This window comes from Camellia sinensis, chromosome 3 (assembly GCF_055761805.1).
Source record: "Camellia sinensis isolate YWXY chromosome 3, ASM5576180v1, whole genome shotgun sequence".
Classification (NCBI taxonomy): Eukaryota; Viridiplantae; Streptophyta; class Magnoliopsida; order Ericales; family Theaceae; genus Camellia; species Camellia sinensis.
The window spans coordinates 53,896,531-53,916,914 of record NC_138963.1 but is presented as its reverse complement, the minus strand read 5'-3'; the positions used below and the strand labels follow the sequence as shown (position 1 = coordinate 53,916,914).

The following is a 20,384-nucleotide window of genomic DNA, read 5'->3' as shown; positions in this document are numbered from 1 at the left end:
AATATTAGGTCCCAGCTCACGACTAATCTCAATCCCCGGTCTGACTGTCCAAGCAAACGGGCCTAAAGAAGAAGGCCGTTCAAAAGCTAAAGCTTGTCGGTGGAATTGCTTCTGCCACTCCCGCGGTTGGGGTCGTTTTGCGTACAGTGGCGGTAAACTAAAGGAGCAGGGATGGTCGGTTCGTAATTAGGGTTAGGGTTTTGCGTTTTTCCATTATCTAATAAATGCTCTGTAATAACTGTGAAATTCCATCAGAATGCCACCGGTTCAGTCTCTCCGAACCTCCGCTTATCTCTTCGCCCTCTCTCAAGAGATCGAGAAAAAGCTCCAACGAGTTCGTTTCCTAATTTTTTTTTTTTTACACCTAATTGATCGGGAATCGAAGTTAGTTTTTGTGTTGTATTTGTTGCAGGCACTAGCGTTGCCGTCGCAGAGACGCAACTTGTTGCAAGAGCTATTCGCCGACATAGCTTTGAAGGTCGATGACCGAGCTAGAGGTTTTTCATCACTTCACTTGGTCTTTAACTTGCTCTCAAAGATGAATATTGCTAATTTTTAATCTACAACGTCGGGAGTTCTCCACTCTTTTTGTTCAATTGTACAAGCTCTTTTTATTTTTTATTTTTATTTTTTCAGTTCTAGATTTGGATCCTTAATTTTACATATATGAAACATTTATGTCATGGTGTTTCGTGGAAATTTAGCGTCTTGCATTTGACGCAGCATTTAAAGAATGTCATTTCATCAAAATTTGGTGATAAGTCATTTTTCATCAGTTTTGAATATGTTGGCAGTCACAATTGAATGCATGGTACGATGGCTGAAATCAATGTTGAACGAAAACACCAGATATATAGCGGCACCGTTAAGTTTGCAATGACATGATTCAATTCGTGATTTCTGAAATTTGTGCAATTGAGGAAATCTTTAATGAATATTGATGATGGTTGCAATAAATATATAAATATATATATGTATATATAACCCAGTTTCCACCAGAATCAGCATAATATTCATTTATGATATGTAAATAATATGGTGAAGTGTGAAATACTTTTTATTGGGTAAGGTAGCTTTTGAAATTTCTTGCACCACAGATATTAGTTCTGTTTCACGTTGAAATGCACCTCATATGGAATGAAAACATTCCATTTGTTGATGAGGTGAGTATGTTTCCATTTGCTTGACGGTTCCCCTAAAAAAGCACTTAGAACCCTTTACTATATAAATTAGCCACCTTAATCAATGCTTGAACATGATTGCAACATAGGCAACCTGTTATTGTGCATGTTGTTTTTAGTTTCAGCACTATGAGATCTCGAAGAGCATAGTGGTTTATGCCTAGCCAATATCGTGGCGAGACATGATACTCAACCTCGCCTTTTGACCTTGGATTTATAATCTCTTCCTATTTTGATGAAACCACCTCTGAAGATCAATCCAATGAGTGACAGAGTGGTAGCTGTTTCTTTCAAGGATAATTTGTCCAACTCACATTAAAAAAAAATTGTAACTTGTAAGAAATGGAAGAATGTCATTTGTAAGTTTAAAAGTGTCTAACAAAGAATTATGAGAGTCATAATGGTATCCAATAGAATTTGCATTTCAATAATCCCCTTTGTTTTTATTTTTTATTTTGTGTGTGTGTGTGTTAGTTTATGGCATTTTGATTAATCATAATCTCCAAGTATCAACTCTTGTTATTTATTAGCAATTCTGATTTCTGGCCTAATTGCTACTTTATAGCCCTATTTCTTTGTGTTCTCATTTACTGCATTTTAATTGAAACAGATATAATTCTCAGCAGGGAAGATCTAATTTCCCCATCCGAGGATGGGACTGAGGGCCCGTTATGTTTTTACTATGTGCTTGCTGATTATTTTGTGTGTGAGCCTGAGAATGGAAATCCAATTATTGATTTGATAGTCCAACTCTGGAGCCAATCATTTGTGTCTCATATTTTCTCACTTCTGTTCCACAAATGGGTATGTAGCAACTTTTTTTAGTATTGTATCTGTTGTATAAGTTTTCCTTCTAATTGTGTGTTGAATGTGGTTTGTTTAACAATGGAAACCAAGTTTCTACGTTCCTCCTTGTTCTCATTTTTATTATTTGAGGCACTAATACTAGTGCTTCATCTGGTAAGAAGGAATGGGAGGAAGGGAAGGATGGAGAGGAGAAAGGAGGAGATGGAGAGTATCCACCGTTTGCTATGATGGAAAGTGGAAGAGAAAGGAAAGAGAAAGGGGTAGTTGCTCCTCAGGGTACATAAGTAACTTTCTGCCCAAGGAAGATCAGATTTGAGTTTTTTCTTTGATTTTTTCCCCTTATCCTTTTACCTTTTGAGTGAAATTGCTATCATTCTTGCAATTATTGTTAAGGGAATGAATGAAAACAAAACGGACAAGAGTCAATTTTATGGTTGTTGCCAATTAGTATTGAAAGAAATTTATAATATATGTATATTTGTGAATTGCTTACATATACATAATAATTTATGTGAAGGGTAAACAAAGTAAAATATGTTGTTAGTATAAGTAATTTCATTGAGGAAAAAATAAATGGAATATCAATAATAAGAAATCAAAATGGAAAATAATTGAAGTTGCACAAAGATATGAAAAAAAAGGGTGGGAAAAATAAAATTGGAATATAAATTCGTTTACCTTTTGAGTTATAAACTTATACTTTTAGAAAAAGTTATAAATGAAACAAAATTTGTGTAGATACAATTTTCATTTTATGTCCTTACACTCCCTGTAATTCCACAAATACCCTCTTCCCTATCCTCCCAATTTCTCATTGCATCCCTATTCTTTCAAACCCTAATTGTACACCACCTCTAACCACCGCCTTTGGCCGTCAAGGGATACACGTTTCTGCTACTGTGGCTTTCCTCTGATGTTGACTGTATATACTTGAATTCATTTTGCAGTTGTTTGAAGTTCAACTTGATAATTCTGAAGTCCTCCTCCGTTATTCTTCAGCTCTTGTTCAAGGTGCTACAAATGTCTTTTGGTATGTATGTTTGCAATTCTGTTTTGATCGTAGTCATTAATTGGTAAATTGGTAAATATTTATTGCTTTAGGCATGGTTTGGTATATAATCTCCCTGTAGATCCACTGGTATCTGTTTTTCAAGTGTATTATAGTTTCTATAGCCATTTCCTTTGTGATCCATTTGACTAAACAAAATAATGGAGGGAAGAAAATATTTATGGTAGCATCACCTTTTTTGAGTCTGATTGTTGTAGGATAACAAATTACAGTATCACTGCTGAAATATTTTTGAACATATTGGCGTTGTTCATACCGGCTTGAAACCAGATCAAGATGATCTCCTCATTGTACCATAGGGTTTTGTCCCCTGTCAATCTGGTAGGTTTCCTGTGATTCAAACTAGTGGTGGGAGAGAGCTGGACCTGCAGAAGGGGAAAGAGAGTGGCGAGCTATTCAAGATTGCCAGAATGAAAAGGCATTATTGGTTAACACAGTGGGAACATTGAGTAAATTTTTATATCTGATATGCTGATTGCTTCAGTTATGGTGACGCAAAGATGTTGAAGGAGGAGGCGAGCTTCTATTTACACAACCATTTTGTCTCCTTACATCCATTTTCTAATTACACCATCCTCTAAAATTCAAAATTATCATTTTATCTCATTCCACCCTCTATAATCGCAAATGAATACTCCACCCTAACCTCTCATCCTCTCTTTAAACCACTAACATTTCAAACCCTGACTCTACACCACCTCCACTACGACCCAACCTTTCCACCACTGTGACCAGCCCATCAACCCCATCCTCCTACCCCCACCACCAGACCCAACACCCTCAGCCTCACTACTGTAACGTGCCTCCCCACCACTGATAGAACGAGTGAGAGAGAAATAGATCTAGGGTTTACGAAGAAGAAAAGTGGTGACGGGCAAAGAAAAGGGTTGCAGATGGCGGAGGGAAGGGGAGGGTCTGGAGGTGGCTGTTCGTGGTGGAAGATAGGGTGACAGGGAGGAGAGGGGTGGTGGAGGCAGGCAGCAATGGTGGTGGTCCAGTGGAGAAGGGGGTGGGTGGAAGGAGAATTAGGTTTTTGTATTTTAGGGTTTGAGTATTTATTTTGGTAATTTTAGTTAAAGAATAAAATTGTAATAAAATGAAAATGAAAATTTAAGGATGTAAGTAGTTTTATGGTGTAAATGAAGCTCCCAAAGGAAGGAGGAGCATTACCATAATCTGATGAATGGGTTGATAGCTTGTGGCTCCTATTTTTGAGGGGTTTAGAGGGAAAGGACTGTTGGGAATGAAGAGAGGGTCACATATTTTACCTGTAACTTCATGGTCGGTCAGATGCTGGATTGCCTATGTTCCATCCAGTAGGAAAACGACAGGGTGCCCAATCTGGTGTCAACAATGCTGTCCTTGAATGTTTCCTTTCCTTTCCCCTTACTATTTGTAGTAAGCATCTCTTATAATATGTGCATATTGCAAAAACTAAAAAAAATATGAAAATAATAAAAAATTTGCTTTTTTCATAGCATAATATATACTTACATGCAGGATCGACATCCAAACAAACACAAGACATTTCCAATCTCTCTTCTGGGTACGATTTCTTTTTGTGATGAGATATTTTCTAACAATGTTATATTGTTTGAAAGATGTGGTTGAAGATATTTCACTCTCATCCTCTCACCTTGATTCAGTATCTTCTGGAGGAGGTTGCATTGGTGCCCGAGCGATTAAAGAAAATCCCGTTGCAGGTCAGACATTGATCCAGCCCATATATTTTCCACATGCTATCTTGTGCAGTGTGAATCATTATTAAGTGGAAGAGAGTTAATCTGGAAATCCTTTACTATTTGTCAGGCCCAACGAGATCTATTTCTTCTAATATCAAGGTTCATATTCTTTTACAGCTTAGGTAAGCCCTGTCAGTTCTTCAACTTTGTTGTTGAAGTCAAGATATGGATCCTTCAGAATTTGACCTTATTTATCTCTGTGTAACTTGACTTACAATTTTCATTTTACAGCTGACAAGCTTGAAAGCTTCTTGAAGCAATTTCCTGATTTTCCAACTGCTTTCTTTGTTGGTGGTCCAGCAGATATTTTTGTTATTGAACTCACTGATCAGGTAAGAGTTCAAAGTTGAAAAACTCTGAAAAGACTGCATCGCTTGATGGGTTCAATGTTGGTTCTTATTGTGAAGCCTTTTAATATGGTTTTGTATTTTTTCAACTTGATCAGCTTCAGAAATTGAAGGTGGAGCCAGTACTGTTACATTACCTTTCTCAGATTAAAAATCTCCAGGGTATATTATTTCAAGATACATGGATGACATAAGCTTTGAAGTTTATGAGCTGTTTCTACGTAATATGATTTAGACTAGATTATTTCTGATCAATTCGGCATGACTTATTTACTGCAGGTCTGGAACTGAGAATGATGACAAGTACAAGATTGAAAACTTGCTTGTATAGCTTCACTTCTCCCGGTGGTCCAATGTATCCAACAAGAGTTGTTCGTCATGCAGCCTGGGATGCATTGGATTTCCTTTTTCCTGTGAGTAAATTATTTCATCACTTTCAGCTGCATTACAAATATTACTAACGCAAATGAGTAGTTGATCATGTTTTGTTGATATTGACATCACGTTTTTGCAATCAATGTGCACAAAATTACTTCGGTTTGCTATGCGTCAAATATTATTTCATTCCAAACTTTTATACCCGAGTAAATGCTTCATACAAGAATTCTACCTTTTGTGTTGGAAGTGTTGCTTGTCTTCTTTTTAATAGGAGAGTTAATAAGAGAAAAGCTGGATGATCACTTACATTGATATTTGAGACAAGAAATGAGAAACCAAAATGGACTTTGTGTCAAGTCAAGACCAGTAGGACACTCATAAAAACATGTTCTTTTTTCACTCTCTTGGGTGATTATCCATGATATGTTCCGAAAAGATTTTAAAACATACGAGACGAACAAATGATGTATGAATGATGCAATAATTTAAATCCTAATTCACCATCGGTACTTTTTAATGTTAAAAGTTTTCATTGTTCTTTTCATTTGAAAAATAGTAATATACTTCTATGGCTTCGAATTTCTGTGTCATGTCTTTTACTATGTCGTTTTTACTTTCTGACATGATTTTCCTTGGACCTCTTGCGAATGTCTTTCTTTTTGTCTTATCTGTTTGTGTAGTTTGTTACCTCTGTAGTAAAACCTACATGTTTCCATCCAATTCAGTGGTGTGCAGCTTCTACATTTCCAAAAGAGTATGAATAAATAAAATCTGCAGGTAAAACAGAAAAGCACTACAGTCAACTAAAATCATGTAAAAAGTGAAATCTTTAAATTCTAGAATGAGACTATTTGCATTCACTAAACACACACACACACACAACATTTAAGCTTGACTGAGTGACTAATGTTAATGGCATTTGCAAGTAACTATTGTTAATGGCAATTGCTTATAATTGATCACAGTATTATTAACCTGTCTGATAATCTTGAAAATGTTACTTGTTTTCACCTTCCTCTCTCATTTTAAGTAGATAAGTTACTGATTTGCTGAGTTAATTTTTATTTGTTACTCAAGAAAGAATACTTGTCAATATATACTCATATATATATAGTGTTATTAGGAAGGCAACCCAAGAGGGGGGGTGAATTGGGTAGTTAAAAATTTGGTTTGAAAATAAATTTGCAAAGACTAAGTGTTTAACAGTTGATGACAATAAATGAATGCACAGAAAATAAAAGGAAAGGAAAGAAGAGCTTGACACAAATGATTTATAGTGGTTCGGCTCAACGGCTTACGTCCACTCCTCAAGATACTTTTTTGAGAATTTCTTTACTATAAATAGATGTATCATCAAGCTTCATCTAGCTTGTGAATTTTTATAAGGACTTACTTCAATCTGTTGAGAACCTCTCAACTAAATGTCTCACTTTACAAGTGTGTCACTCAGAAAATAAGGAATAAGAATAAGAGGTACAACTTTTCTCTTTTACAAATGTTCTCTCACAAAAGATGGATATGAAAGTGTAAGAAGTAATTTAAGACTCACTCAATTATGAAAATGGAAGTACAAATGGAGTATATTAAAAGCTCTTGATTGCTCTTGAATGCTCTAGGCTTGTTGTATCAAAGAAGTGTATTGAATGAACAAGGAGACCTCCATATTTATAATATTGATGGCTTCTAGCTGTTAGAGAGAGAGAGAGGAGATTTGAATCTCTTATCCGTTGGAGAAGATCATGAAGGATTTGCTCCAGTTGTGTTTGATCAGAATAAGAAGGCAGACTGTAGGCAGGTCTTGGGAAGAGAGGTTTCATTAAATGGATAAGCTTTTTATTTAATGTTCAACCTCATAAGTCAACTTCTTGGAGATGATATGGTGCTAGAGGATCTGTTCTGTGGTCAGAAGATATGACTTATTTTGCACACAAATTTGAAAAAGGCTGAGAAATGATCTGTAACAGTCTGGATCTGATTTGGCAAGTGGAATTTTTTAAACCCAGATTTACAGGTGTCAATCCTTGCAGATTGGGTGTTGACCCTTTGCTTTATTTTCTTCTTTGAGTTGATTTTCGGGTATTCCAGGTGTCGACCATCATCATTCTTGGTGCTGACCTTTGCTGCTGGATTGCATTTTGAAATTTGGTGTCGATCTTTGCTGTTTTTGGTGTCGACCCTTGCTGCTGGATTGCATTCTAAAATTTGGTGTCGACCCTTGCTGTTCTTGGTGTTGACCCTTGCTGTTGGATTGCACACTGAATTTTGGTATCGACCCTTGCTGTTTTGGTGTCGTCCCTTGCAGCTGGAACACTTAGGCATTTTAAACTTCACTCTGGTGTTGACCCTTGCTGTCTTGGTGTCGACTCGTAGACCTATTTTAAGCATGGATAGAGTTTTGCAAACAATTGCTAATCTTATGCTTTGAAGGGTCAAAAATCATTGAAAAATAACACTTCTAGAATCATATATCTTCTAGCACAATTTGTATACTATTTTTTTGAAAACTTTTAATAATAAATTAAATAAAGAAAATTTTCAATAATCAAAATCAATTTGAATAACCTTGGGGCTAACATATAGTATGCTCAACTGTAATTTCTTTCAATTCATCGTCAGCTTGGTAACCAGATTATTGAGGTGTTCAACTTGTTCCTGACGTGTTGTGGCGATCTTTATAGCATGACATTGATGCTTGTTTATTTCAGGTTGGACAATACCCTCGGCATCTGATAAGTTTGTTTTTCCGGTTGCTATATCCATGGTACTGGCCCTCCTCTTGTTGGAACTTCATGATGTCTTGCATACAAGCCATATTGTATTCTATTTTCAGTGTTATCTTTTCTGTTTGGGAGAAGTTGATAAAACCTAAGAAGTCCTAATATGTACATTCCTGAATTTGCATGTCCAAACTTTTATGTAAAGTTTAAAGATGAAATTGTGTGAAGATTTGCATACATTTGTCTAGTGTATGCTTCTATAGGACAATGCTTTTTGCTCTTGTTTTGCTTATTGATACGTGGATCGTTCTCTTATTATTCTTACAATACATTAATTCGCATGTTATTTATTTATTTATTTATTTTTTGAGGACGATGAAATCACTATATATTAATAAGCAGAATAACAACATTACAAGTTATAATAATCATGAGTACAAATAAAACTAGAATAAACAAGCACCAACAAAAGAGTCTCCTAGCCTAGTCCAAAAGCTCGACGCCGAGGTGGCTTGAAAAGACTGGGATCAGAGTAGGAATCTTCAATCCGTGGCTCCCGCTTGAGTTTACCAGCAGTAATGTCAAAGATCAATTTAGAGGATTTAGGACAATGAAGTATGGAAGCACGAATTCTTTTTGACCGGCCTGCATAACAAAACATAAAATTATCAGATAATGAAGCTTTTCCAGTAGTCGGTGCTTGCTCCTCCATTTCACAATCACTAAGAACCGGGGAGGACGGTTGTAGAGTTGGCGAATTGGGTGGTGACGGTTGTAGTGTCTCTTCACAGGATTGGGAAGAAGTAGGTAGAATGTTCAGGGATGGGGCCTCTATCTCAATATCCACTACTGCATCTTGCAGAATTGGGTCAGAGTGCCCACGAATTCAAACTTCAAAAACCGACAAACTCTGTCGGTGTAAAAACTGAAAGGATCCACCGGATTGAAGAGCCTGACACGAGTTACGATCAATGAGGATGAAGTCCTTGCCCAAATACACTCTTTTGGGACGCTTGACCTTCTGCGTGGGTTTATCATCCTTGCTGAGTGAAGTACCAGACATATCAACCTCACTATTCTTATTGCAACCAAGCCCACTGTGAGGCCCCTCTCTGATGACAGTGCCACAATCCCACCCTGCTCCGATTCCTGCTCTAATATCCTTACTCGGAGACTGACCACTCGGTTCAAAAGCAACACCAGTATGAACCATAGAATTAGAGGACCCAGGTTGTTCACGGCCTTTTGACAGTGGAAAGTTTGTATCATCCAAGCCCACTTTAGACTGTATATGTTCCAAAGCAGCATCCCAATCAAATTGAAAATCATCACCCAGAGAATCCTGAATCAGAGCCATGTCCAACCGGTCCAAAACGGAAAATAAGTCAGGGTATAAGGAACCCTGCAACTTATCCTGTGCAACTTATCTTGAGCACAAGCCCCTGACATGACGATGCCTTTGCCTTTCTCTTCTTTAGAAAGACGTTTGGGAACCACTTTAGAGTTAAGAAGAAAGCCTTTCTTGAGCATTGTTCCAAACAACCAAAAAGTGCAAGATCAGGAAGGGTAACTGGAAGCTCACCAAAAAAACACTGGAAAACGAGTTGTCTCGCCGTAAAATACCTGGTCCACAGAGCGGAAGTAAGCCGTAGAGATCGTCGGAAAACAGAACAGAGAACAACAACCAAACCACCGGAAAACACCTTGAAAAGCAGATGGAACCCAGATCTATTGAATGAGACCGAGGGGAGGGGAAACCGAGGGAAGGGGAAACCGAGTCAAAGCCGGAAAAGAAACCCAGATCGATTGGAGTGAAGCACTGCCGGCAAAGAAAGCGACCTTCAATAGGTCCCCCTCCCCCCAACACTGAAAGATCGGAAAAAAAGAAAAGAGAAAAACAAGTTTTAAGGCTCGTCGGAAATTGCCGGAACAATCGTTGGAAATCGCCAAACTTGCTCGACTCTATTCATTTATTCGCATGTTATTAATGGTGTTAAATTTTAGCGCTATGCTGTCTATCATGTCAAATTTATCGTGATATGAGCATTGTGTTATATTTTAGAAGGTGAATATTTGATCAAACATTTTTATATTTTTATATTTAGGGTGAATTATACCGACCTCTTTTAAAGTTGGAAAAAAATACAAGTAATTTTATAATTTAACATAATTATATTGAATTCTTTTAAAATTTTAGTTAATATGACATTTAGTTTTTTTTCATGAATAAATCATTAGTCATATAATGATGTTATCATATTTTTTATAGTGAAAATTTTATTTTTTCTTGTTTATATTTGTGCTTGCACACTATTTTTAGTAGTTTTTATTAGGGGTGCAACTTGGGCGGGCTCAACCCGAGCAACCCGAGCCCAGTTCGAATTTTTTTAGGGCTTGGATAATATATTTTCAAATTCGGTATGGGTTTGGACAAAAATTCATCCGCCCGAATTAAATTCGGGCGGGCTTGGACAAAGATGTCAAACAACCCGAGCAACCCGAAGTCCGAATTATACATATATAGATATATAAAAATATTAAATATAAATATAAATTATTTGTCATTACATGATATTAAAATAATTTATATTATTAAATCATATTGAATATATATTATATATACAAATAACATAAAATCTTATTTTTTTGTCTTTTTATTTTTACTTATAAATTGTAAGGATTACTATAGTGGCATCTCTCTTACATTGTATAAATTATTTGTTTTGATGGTATTAATGATTTTCTATAAATTAAAAAAATAATAATAATAATAATAAAAATTGAAATTCATTTACAATTCGGGTAACTCGGGCAATTCGGGTTTAGCTTGGGTCGGGCTTGAACAGACAACCTCGGGTTACAATTCGGGCTTGGGCGGGCTTGGGCAAGTCTCAGCACAACTTGGGCTGAGCTTGGACAACCTCCCAACTCGATCGAACCGCCCGAGTTGCACCCCTAGTTTTTATCCCTTTGCTTTGCTAAAAGGAATGTGAATATATTTACAACAATGATTTAGACCACTAAAAAATACATCACTAATAGCACTAATACATTGGAAATGACAAAGAAAAATAATAAAAAAATAAAAACAAGACATAGAAAATGGACGGGACCCACTGCCACATCATTAGTGCTCCCTTTAGTGATCTCCTTTTAGTGCTCCCAAGCATTTTTCATATATTTATGCCAAAATTATAGAACCAGTTTTTTTTTCTCTAATTTACCATAAAAAAGTCCCGTTCACGTATTTATACTTAAAAAAATGTGATGCCATGTCATGTTTTTTTATTATAAAAAAACTCATTTATTAACTGTCAATAAAATAATGTTGATACAAAAAACAATTTGAAGACATTTTATTTATCAGAAAATACTAATTATCAAATTTGTTTTATCTATAAACATATTATTTTTGAGAAAACACTTATGTTTGAATTAATCTAATATTAATTATTGAATTATTGATTGTTAAATATAAAGATATTTTAAATGCATATAAATACATACACTAGTATAATCTTATAAAAATTGCATCACGATAAAAAATTAAAAAAATAAAATAAAATCTACACTTAGAACAAGTCTCTTATGCACTTCGAATAAGCTCAAGTCCAGCCAGAAAGTCTCTCTTTGCCTAAACCTTCACCTCACGCAATTAATAAGTCCCATGTTTGATACTCTGACCAACACAGGCCAGTATAGTTGTTATATAAAGCAGAAATCAATCTTTTCAATTAAGTTTGCGGAGCCGCAATCAACATTCAATATGTCCACCAGTCAGGAAGAGCTAAAGCATTGGCTGCAGTTCCAATCCAGTTCTTACAGAGCCACACCGGCACAAGACTCCTCTTTCACAAATCATCAATTGACTAAGTCGTACACCTAGGAACAGATAACAAAATACCACTTCAGATTATCACGGGACATCAATTTTATCGAACCTGTTTACCCCAACATCGTATCAACTGGTCACGTCAAGCAAGGAGATTTCATGTGAATTCACCATGATTTGAGTGTCACATAATGCACTAGCATTTCCGTTGAGAGAATCAGAGGAAAAGGTGCAACTCAGAACAGCTAAACACCTAAAAGCTCATCAAACCAAGAAATAGGGACAGAACTTTAAGACAGAACAATAGTCCACAGACAAGGTAAAAACAAAATATAGAAAACTACCTCAATTTGATATCTCTGCCGTTCAGCGATACGAAAAACAATCCCCAGCACTTGAAAGCAGTGGATAGTGATGTGAGTAACTCAGATGCATTGGCTGAATAGAAGAGATATAGTCGCCTCTATCTGCATCCACACATGGAATGAATGAAGGACGACTGACATAGCTAAATGAAGTCAAAAAGTTGGGATGAATAAATACCAACATTGACCCGCCTAAAATACCCAGACGAATAGAATAAAATGTAAAAGCCCAAGCTCCATTAACCAACGTTCTATTGTTCTCAGTACCAACCAGTATTTCTTTTCCAAACACTCTAAAGAGTTGGCTGATTGTAATACACAGCTAGTTGAGGTTCTTGCATGATCAAGCACACAATGGCTATGTCAGGTGTAAAGAGACAAGATAAACATGAGATTCTGTCAATTGATCTGCATTGCCTCTGAGTGATACTTCTCCAAATCTGCATCAAGATCTGCTGCCAATAACTTCTCGCCACAGCCTCTTCCCCGCCCACGCCCCCTTCCAAATCCATGGCCTCCATTACCACCACTACGAGTCCTTCCCAGTGCACCACCTCTTCGTTGTCCACTAACATATCAGAAACACATTAATCAGGAAAGGTGCAATATTTTGTTGTAGTTGTGCACAAATTATTTTCTTCACAATGCATAGAAGGATCACAATGGCTTGCACAGAAACATACCAGAAGTAAGCATCATACGAATTTTAGAAAAGGAAATTATCAAGGATAAACTTGCAAAGCAAAATTTCAGGATGCTCCTGAAGCGTGGCCTAGGACACATAATACATTCAAAGCCCAGATAAAGGGTCAGATAAAGGTTGCGGGTTGTGTTAGGTAAGCCTAACAACTAGCAAGGAAAACCCCATCGGATCCATCATGACCATGAATCTGAACATAAATAAAACAAGTATTTAAGAAATATTAAATCTAATTGTGTGAAGAGGTGTCCTTGAACATGAGAATTAAATGAATACGACAAATACATAACCGCATTAGACCTCCAACAAGAAATTATTTTTCCCACATATGAAACCATGCCAAACACTAAGATGATTCCCACTTTCCCTTGCCAACTTCCACACACAATACCATTCAACAGTCACCTTTTACCTGTTTGTCATATTGTCAATGGTAAGAATGGCCTCGAAAGCAATCCACCCAAAAAAATAAAATAAAAGAAACCTTAGGAGGAACCGAATATAGCTTTCCAAGGATGGAAACCAAATCTCCCCCCATCATTCAAATCCTGGTAGGAGGGAACTAAGAACACCCCGCCCTTTGACATGTCGCTATATGCCAAACAAAGTTATCCAGACTGTAGATTTCAATCTTAAATAATAACCAAAAAAAAACCTCCATAAAAACTGGATTTCCAATTTTCTTATGCTCTACTAAACTGTGGATTCCGCACAACCCCGTTATTAGAAACCACCAAACAATCCTGCCATTTAGCATTCTTAACCAAAGCCAATGAGAACAAATTAGGACACACGTCCCTCAAAGGTTTTATGCCCACACCATAAATCAAGCCAAAACTTCACCCTACCCTTATTACTCACCTTATACACAATTCTATTGGCAAACTCATCAAAATCCCACACTCTATGGTCAATTAATCCACAAACAACCATACTTTCTACCATTTTTCTCCACAACCACTCTTCTGCCACGGCAAACCTCCATTATTGTTTACCTACTAGCAAGGTTGCTAAACACTTCTAACATATGAATCTCTAAACCTCCCCCATGAAAAGACATACCAATCTTATCCAAATTCACCAGGTGATACTTGAACTGAACTGCCCTCCCCTCCCCTCCACTCCACTCCACTCCAGAACAAAAAATCATTCTCCAACTTCACCACCTCCTAGCCACTGAGTTAGGAACAGATAAAACAGACATCAAGTAGGTAGGCATATTAGAAAGAATGCTTTTGATCAAAGTCAACCTACCCCTTGAGGTAAGTAGCCAACTTCTTTGCAAACATATCAACCACCCTGTCTCACACTACCTTAGCCTTAAATGAGGGCCCAAGAGGCAAACACAAATACGCACCTCTTCCATACTACACCTCAAAATCTGAACCATAACATCCATGTTATCCACCTCCCCTACCATGATAATTGAACTCTTAGCCAAGTTAACATGAAGCCCAAAAACTTTGTCAAAACACACCTCAGCCACCTCAACTCCTCTGCTTCCCAAAAAGTAGAATATCATCAGCAAACAACAGATGGGTCATTGAAATATGAGATCCACCCTATCCCCAATGTCAAATTCATGAATAAAACCTCCCCCTACCCATCCTTTCCAGAATGCGGTGACAAGGATCACTAGATTATCCCTTATTTTTGAAATATATGCTTCTTTTGATTTTAATCTTTAGCAAACTGCTTTAATTTTTTACACCTGCCTAGGACCTAGATGTGTGTTTACATATCTATACAAGTAGACACACCCCTTGCACATCTAGTTTAGAAAAATAAAAAAAAAATAAATGGAAACATTTAAACATGTGTCTAAAAGTGTCTAATGAGTGCCAACGTTATACATGTGCTTGGTATGGAAATGGATGTGCCACTCTAAGAGGGGTCTCCATCGTACCTAGGTCTTAGCAAAGTAGATCTTCACAAATCTTGTACCAATCTTGCTTATGGTAAAACCCTTAGATTATAAATCATCCTCCTTAGATGTTACTAAGAATCCTCCCACACCTTAGTTTGTCAATTGAAAGCATACACCATCCAACATACACCCAAAAAACACCTCCAAAAAATATGTTGCAAGTTTTCTAATTAAATCATATCAATAAGGATTCTCAATTCCTGCTAAAATAGATCCACTTCCCACCCCAAGTTTTTCTGGGTAGTCAACAGCACCACTAACATGTTTGGTTGATTATCATTTTGGGTTCAAGATTGGAGGATGTCTTTGGTTGGGGAGTGCCCTATGGATGGGAAGGTCAATCCGTTTTCACCGGATCCGTTTTCACTAAATCTTTTTCCCCAAATCTTTTTCCCCAAAAAAATAAATAAAATTGATGACATCTTTCCAAGCTTCACTTTTCAAGTAACTGCTGGAACAATTTTGGAGCCAATTCTCCAATAATTATAACTTATAAGTGGTTCTAGGGGAAAGATCATCAAGAACCATGTTGCTTTATTTGTATATTTTAGGAAGAGAGGTTTACTTTTGAAGAATCCTTGCAAACATTCAAACTAAAAAAATTTGATTACCACTACACAATGGGTATCAATCTCCTGGTGTTTTTAAAAGGATTCAATGAGCTTCAAAATTGCATTACCATCTTATACAACCAGGGACCACAAGTATTCAAGACAATATTTATGGACACTCTTCTCTAGGCTTATCACATTAGCCATTCACTGAACTATCAATCTAGGAATTTTAATAGAAACTCACCCTTAATGATAGTAGTAATGCACGAAGTGGCATGCTTTTAATTTGTCGTGCAATCAATAAAGTCTTCAAATTGCATAAAAAGGGACAAGAATTCTGTAACAATGATGTTTAAGAAGCAGAAATTAGCAATTGAATGTTTTGCAGTTGTTAGTAGGAATTTGGTCAATGTTGATAGTACAAAAAGCTTGGGAAGAAACTATGACAAACAATCAGTTGAGCAGTCCTAACTGATGTGTTGTGGAGCATCACGAATACCCAAAAAAAAAGAAGTTGAAGTGGCATCAAAAAAATTAAGAAATTGTTTTTCCTCAAGAAGTATGAATTAAAGATAGAGTTTATACAAGCACCAGGTGCTCCATTCAATCAAATTCCCAATATAGCTGACATAGTGCATACCAAAAAAGAGCTAATTTAAGGGCTAAATCTTCCACGTACCATAGCATCCATAGTTTGACAAACAAATGATAACTCAAAAGAAGCATTTAGACGCATCAGCTATCCATCAAAATCTGGCGAACCCTAAGACCAGCAGTTATAAGATCACCAATTTGAACAAACTATAAAAATTAATATGCTTATGAAAACATTATCCTTTGTGATTTTAGCAAATGAAATTTTAGCAGGGTTTTAATTCATTTATGAAAAATTATAAATAATATGGCCATCAACTAACAATGCATCAAAACCTCACAATATTTTCATAATTTGAACAGTATGAAGCAGTTTTGAAAGTATTTGCAAGTCGTGACACTATTCAATTTAACAAAACACAACATGTTTAGACATTAAAACAAAGATAGTACCTTCTTGGAACCCCATGTAAATTTCCAAAAGAACCATTTGCAGCTGGAGGCATGGCAGGAGTCGCAATATTTGTTCCCACAATCTCAATTTCCACTGGCTTCCCATCAAGCTGCACATTGTTGTACCTCTTGACAGCTGACATAACATCCTGTCATCCTGAGAAGACAACTTCAGTTTGGTTGGGGATTTGAAGAAGGATTTAGAAAAAGAAAAGAACAAAATATGTGAAACTATGTGAAATTTAGTTATATTTTATTCATATTTTATTTACTTTATCCCTTCCCTTTCCTAATCCACTCTCAAATCCCCAACCAAATACAGCTAAAATGTTTTTTATCCCTAAAACACAGTCGGACAAAGATTCTTCAGAAGACCATGTCATGCCAAACTTGATAAAATACCTTTGATCTTCCACTCCTATCATAATGTATTGAATATCGCTTCAGGTCACCAACCTCTGAAAAGAGTTGCTGCGCACATTTAATTCTATTAATAAAGCCAAGCAAGTGTATTGGGCTGGGCAGACCTTTGAGCCAGTCAGCCCAACCCCTAATCCAAGGTCACCATGAGACATATAACTGTCATACACACAGGGAAAGCAAATTCATAGGGAAGCACTATAAAAGAAAATTGTCACTTTGAGAAAATAGAGTTCGCTGTTAGTGGTCAAATATCAATAAATTCATAATGCTCTATAAGGTGGTCAGAAAATTTATTAAAACAATGGAATTGAGGGGTACCATATACAAATCCTATGTTCATATATCGAGTCTAAATAACCGTATTTTGATTTCTAAAAAATACTGTTTACTGATCAAGTCTAATTTTTTGGCTACCAAATAATGTCTACAGATAACCCGCAAGGGTAGCCCAGTTGGTTGAGGGAGGAAAACTGTGGGACGAGTCATAAACCCCAGACGTCTTGAATTCGATTCCCACCCCTAGCTGGATTACTAGCAGGCCATTGTGTCTTTGCCTGGTCGATCGGCTCATGGCTCCGAAATTAGTTGAGGTGCGAGTCCTAAAAAACGCTAGCTCAGATGCTCGGTTATCAAAAAAATAACAATAAAAAATAAATAACGTCTACTGATCAAGTCCAGATTTACCAACATTCTCCAGATTTCTACCTATGCAGAGATTTTGCATGAGGTGAGAATTACAGAAGTCAAATAATAAAGGACAGAAAGTATCGCTATGAAAAAATATCAACCAAGCAAATTATAACTTACATGCGTTGTGCAAAAAAAGCCTAGTAACTGCTATGCATTAACCTGAATGTTTTCATATGCAAGACTAAGTGGTGTTTTGGGAAGCTGGTAAGAGTTAATTTTTTGACTTTTTGATTTTTTGAGTGACTTTTTTAGCAAAAAGCTGAGTTGTTTTGGGATAAAAAAGCCGGCTTTTTTGACTAAAAAAACTAGAAAGCCAAAAAAACTTACTTTTTACCATTGTTGGCAAAAGACTTCCATTACAAACAGCAGTGCATATATTCAAATAGATACCCAAAGCAAAATTTCTACAAAAAGAAAACCAAAGGAGAAAAAAAGGAATAAAACTAGCAGTGCATCTTAACAACCTTTGGTTCACAAACCTTGCGATAATTTATTAGTTATTACCATTTTCCAACGACCTAGAAACCATTACAAAACCTGACTGCAACACTTCTGCCTTTAAAACATGAAAGTAGTAGTAACAAAAGAAACTAGACAAAAGTATTACCTTGATTGATGTCCTCGTTCGTGACGCCATAATCTAAGTTCGACAAGTAAAGCTTCGTTCCGGTTTCGATAGACGAGGCTCGTCCTGAATGTTTTAATTAATTTTATGTCGTACAAAAGAATAATAGGGTGTCGTGGTGTAGTTGGTTATCACGTCAGTCTAACACACTGAAGGTCTCCGGTTCGAACCCGGGCGACGCCATTTATTTAACATTTTTTTTCCCCCCATTTTAGTCTCTTTTTGTTTTTTGTACTTCAAAAGTTTTTGATGAAATCTAAAAACGTGGTAAATTTTTGTATTTATTGAATTTTGTAAAGATGTTTTTCACAAATTTTGTATTTTTTTAAGTGTTTCTACATCTATAAAAAAAAATAAAAAAATTAAGTACTAGAAAAATTAATAAAAACAAATCAAAAATTGTTTTTAAAAATTCTAAAATCAAAAAAAAATTTATTTTAACTTTTCCTTTTATCTATTTTCAATTTTTTTTTTCCAAGTAAGCAAATTATGTAGTGGATTTGAGAGCAAGAGCATTAATTTTCAAAATTAAGAATGCTTTGATAGTGTTTATATTATTTGTTTTTATATTTTAATATAATTAAAAATATCATTTTAAATATTATTTTTGTTTAATATATCATGTTATTTTATATTTATATCATTTTTGTGCTATATTATATGAATTTTGGATTATGTGATTCGTTGTGTCATGTAAACAAAATTAGTCTTCAATCAACACAATAATACCAAAATTAAATTTGTCACTCCATCTAAAATACAGCAACTTTGCCGTGTCAAAACATACACGATAAATCAATTTTTTTTATTAAAACATTGTATCAAACGAGCCCATCCATCAACTGTAAAAAGATAAATTATAAATACACCTCTTCAGATTTATTTAAAATATATATTGTTCTTTGTGATTTGAAAAATTACAAATATCTTATTGTCAATTTTTTTTTTATTTAATAGAATTAACTAAAAAAATAAAATTCATAATTATTCTCTTATACAATAATAAAATTACTTAAATTATTAATTGAAACATATTTATAATATCATTAAAAACTGTTAATTGATTTGATGATTTATTAATAAAATGACCAATTTGTTATAAAATTAAAAATATCAAAAGGTGGAATGTAATTTCCCGAATCATAGAAAACGATTCATATTTTAATCAAATCTTAGAACTTGTATTTATAATTTACCCACCGTAAAATTATCCTTGCTAAAATTTTAAACCTTTCCTTAGATACCAATGATAACTTTGTGTGGCGTGTATGGCAAGAGTAACGTTCATACATACAAATATCATTTTTATTTATCTTCCATTTTGCTTTTAAAAAAAATCAATGTGCAAGACGGGAGAAAACCCGTGCAGAAAGAAGAAATTGTTATCCTTAAGAAAGACCCTTAGTTATTAAAGCAACTTCCAACAATATAGTCAAATTATAATTTTTAAAATTTCACTTTTTTATTTTAGCTACACAACTGTTTTTGATATTTTAACCATTACAAATCTTTCCGTTTTATGGTGAGCTCATGTAGTTCAAATTAGTACAACCTCCAATTCATTGTAGTGAACTCATTAAGAACTCAACTCATCTTACTCAATTAATTAAAAAAATTAAAAAACATGCTTTAAACAAGTTAAACTTTTGTTTTATTTAATATTAATATATATAAGTTATGTATTTCGTTCAATATAAATGAAATAGTTTAGGATGATTAGTAATACAACAAGTCTAGATTTTGGACTTGAGAGTGTTGTTTGGATTCGTGAGGTATACTGCGGGACTTATTTTGATTATTCAAATTATTTATTTTATCGGACACTTTGTATTTTTCATCCACTAAAAAAATTAAGTTGATCCGATAATTGTAATTTGTTCAAATTTTCACTAAAAAAAATAGACAACAATTTTGTTTTTGAAAATAAATTGTACATTTTTTTAGTGACAAATGCAATAAATTAAATAAGTTACAGTTATC

The 20,384-nt window shown here is 35.3% G+C and overlaps 2 protein-coding genes and 1 non-coding gene across 9 annotated transcripts; 2 read left to right on the top strand and 1 right to left on the bottom strand.

Annotated features, from left to right (window-relative positions):
- The first annotated feature begins 6 nt into the window (after positions 1 to 6).
- On the top strand, positions 7 to 8,595 carry LOC114281341 (uncharacterized). Of its 3 annotated transcripts, XM_082917477.1 has the most exons (12): positions 7 to 178; positions 256 to 334; positions 413 to 497; positions 1,792 to 1,985; positions 2,936 to 3,018; positions 4,558 to 4,603; positions 4,704 to 4,760; positions 4,867 to 4,921; positions 5,031 to 5,131; positions 5,245 to 5,308; positions 5,426 to 5,559; positions 8,230 to 8,595. In XM_082917477.1, exons 2-12 carry the CDS (start codon positions 257 to 259, stop codon positions 8,401 to 8,403), a joined length of 1,071 nt encoding a protein of 356 aa, XP_082773603.1. In that variant the 5' UTR covers positions 7 to 178; position 256; the 3' UTR covers positions 8,404 to 8,595. The 3 variants fall into 3 exon arrangements, with proteins under 3 accessions (XP_082773603.1, XP_082773602.1, XP_082773604.1); XM_082917476.1 differs by having other exon boundaries at positions 16 to 334; XM_082917478.1 differs by lacking the exon at positions 8,230 to 8,595 and adding an exon at positions 6,756 to 7,113 and having other exon boundaries at positions 16 to 334.
- A 3,138-nt stretch (positions 8,596 to 11,733) lies between these two features.
- Positions 11,734 to 17,302, bottom strand: LOC114281319 (THO complex subunit 4A). Of its 5 annotated transcripts, none has more exons than XR_014362900.1 (4): positions 16,939 to 17,065; positions 16,667 to 16,815; positions 12,710 to 13,006; positions 11,734 to 12,540 (listed from the first exon to the last, which is right to left on the bottom strand). XR_014362900.1 is itself a non-coding variant. In XM_082917472.1 (4 exons), the coding sequence occupies exons 1-3, from the start codon at positions 17,089 to 17,091 to the stop codon at positions 12,732 to 12,734; spliced, it is 447 nt and encodes a 148-aa protein (XP_082773598.1). In that variant the 5' UTR covers positions 17,092 to 17,302; the 3' UTR covers positions 11,734 to 12,540; positions 12,710 to 12,731. The 5 variants fall into 5 exon arrangements, 4 of the variants coding, with proteins under 4 accessions (XP_082773598.1, XP_082773600.1, XP_082773601.1 ...); XM_082917472.1 differs by lacking the exon at positions 16,939 to 17,065 and adding an exon at positions 17,069 to 17,302; XM_082917474.1 differs by lacking the exon at positions 16,939 to 17,065 and adding an exon at positions 17,069 to 17,288 and having other exon boundaries at positions 11,764 to 13,006; positions 16,667 to 16,823.
- Positions 17,303 to 18,513: 1,211 nt separating this feature from the next.
- Positions 18,514 to 18,587, top strand: TRNAV-AAC (transfer RNA valine (anticodon AAC)). The gene has a single exon. It is a non-coding gene; the product is annotated as a tRNA-Val (tRNA).
- Positions 18,588 to 20,384: the final 1,797 nt, after the last annotated feature.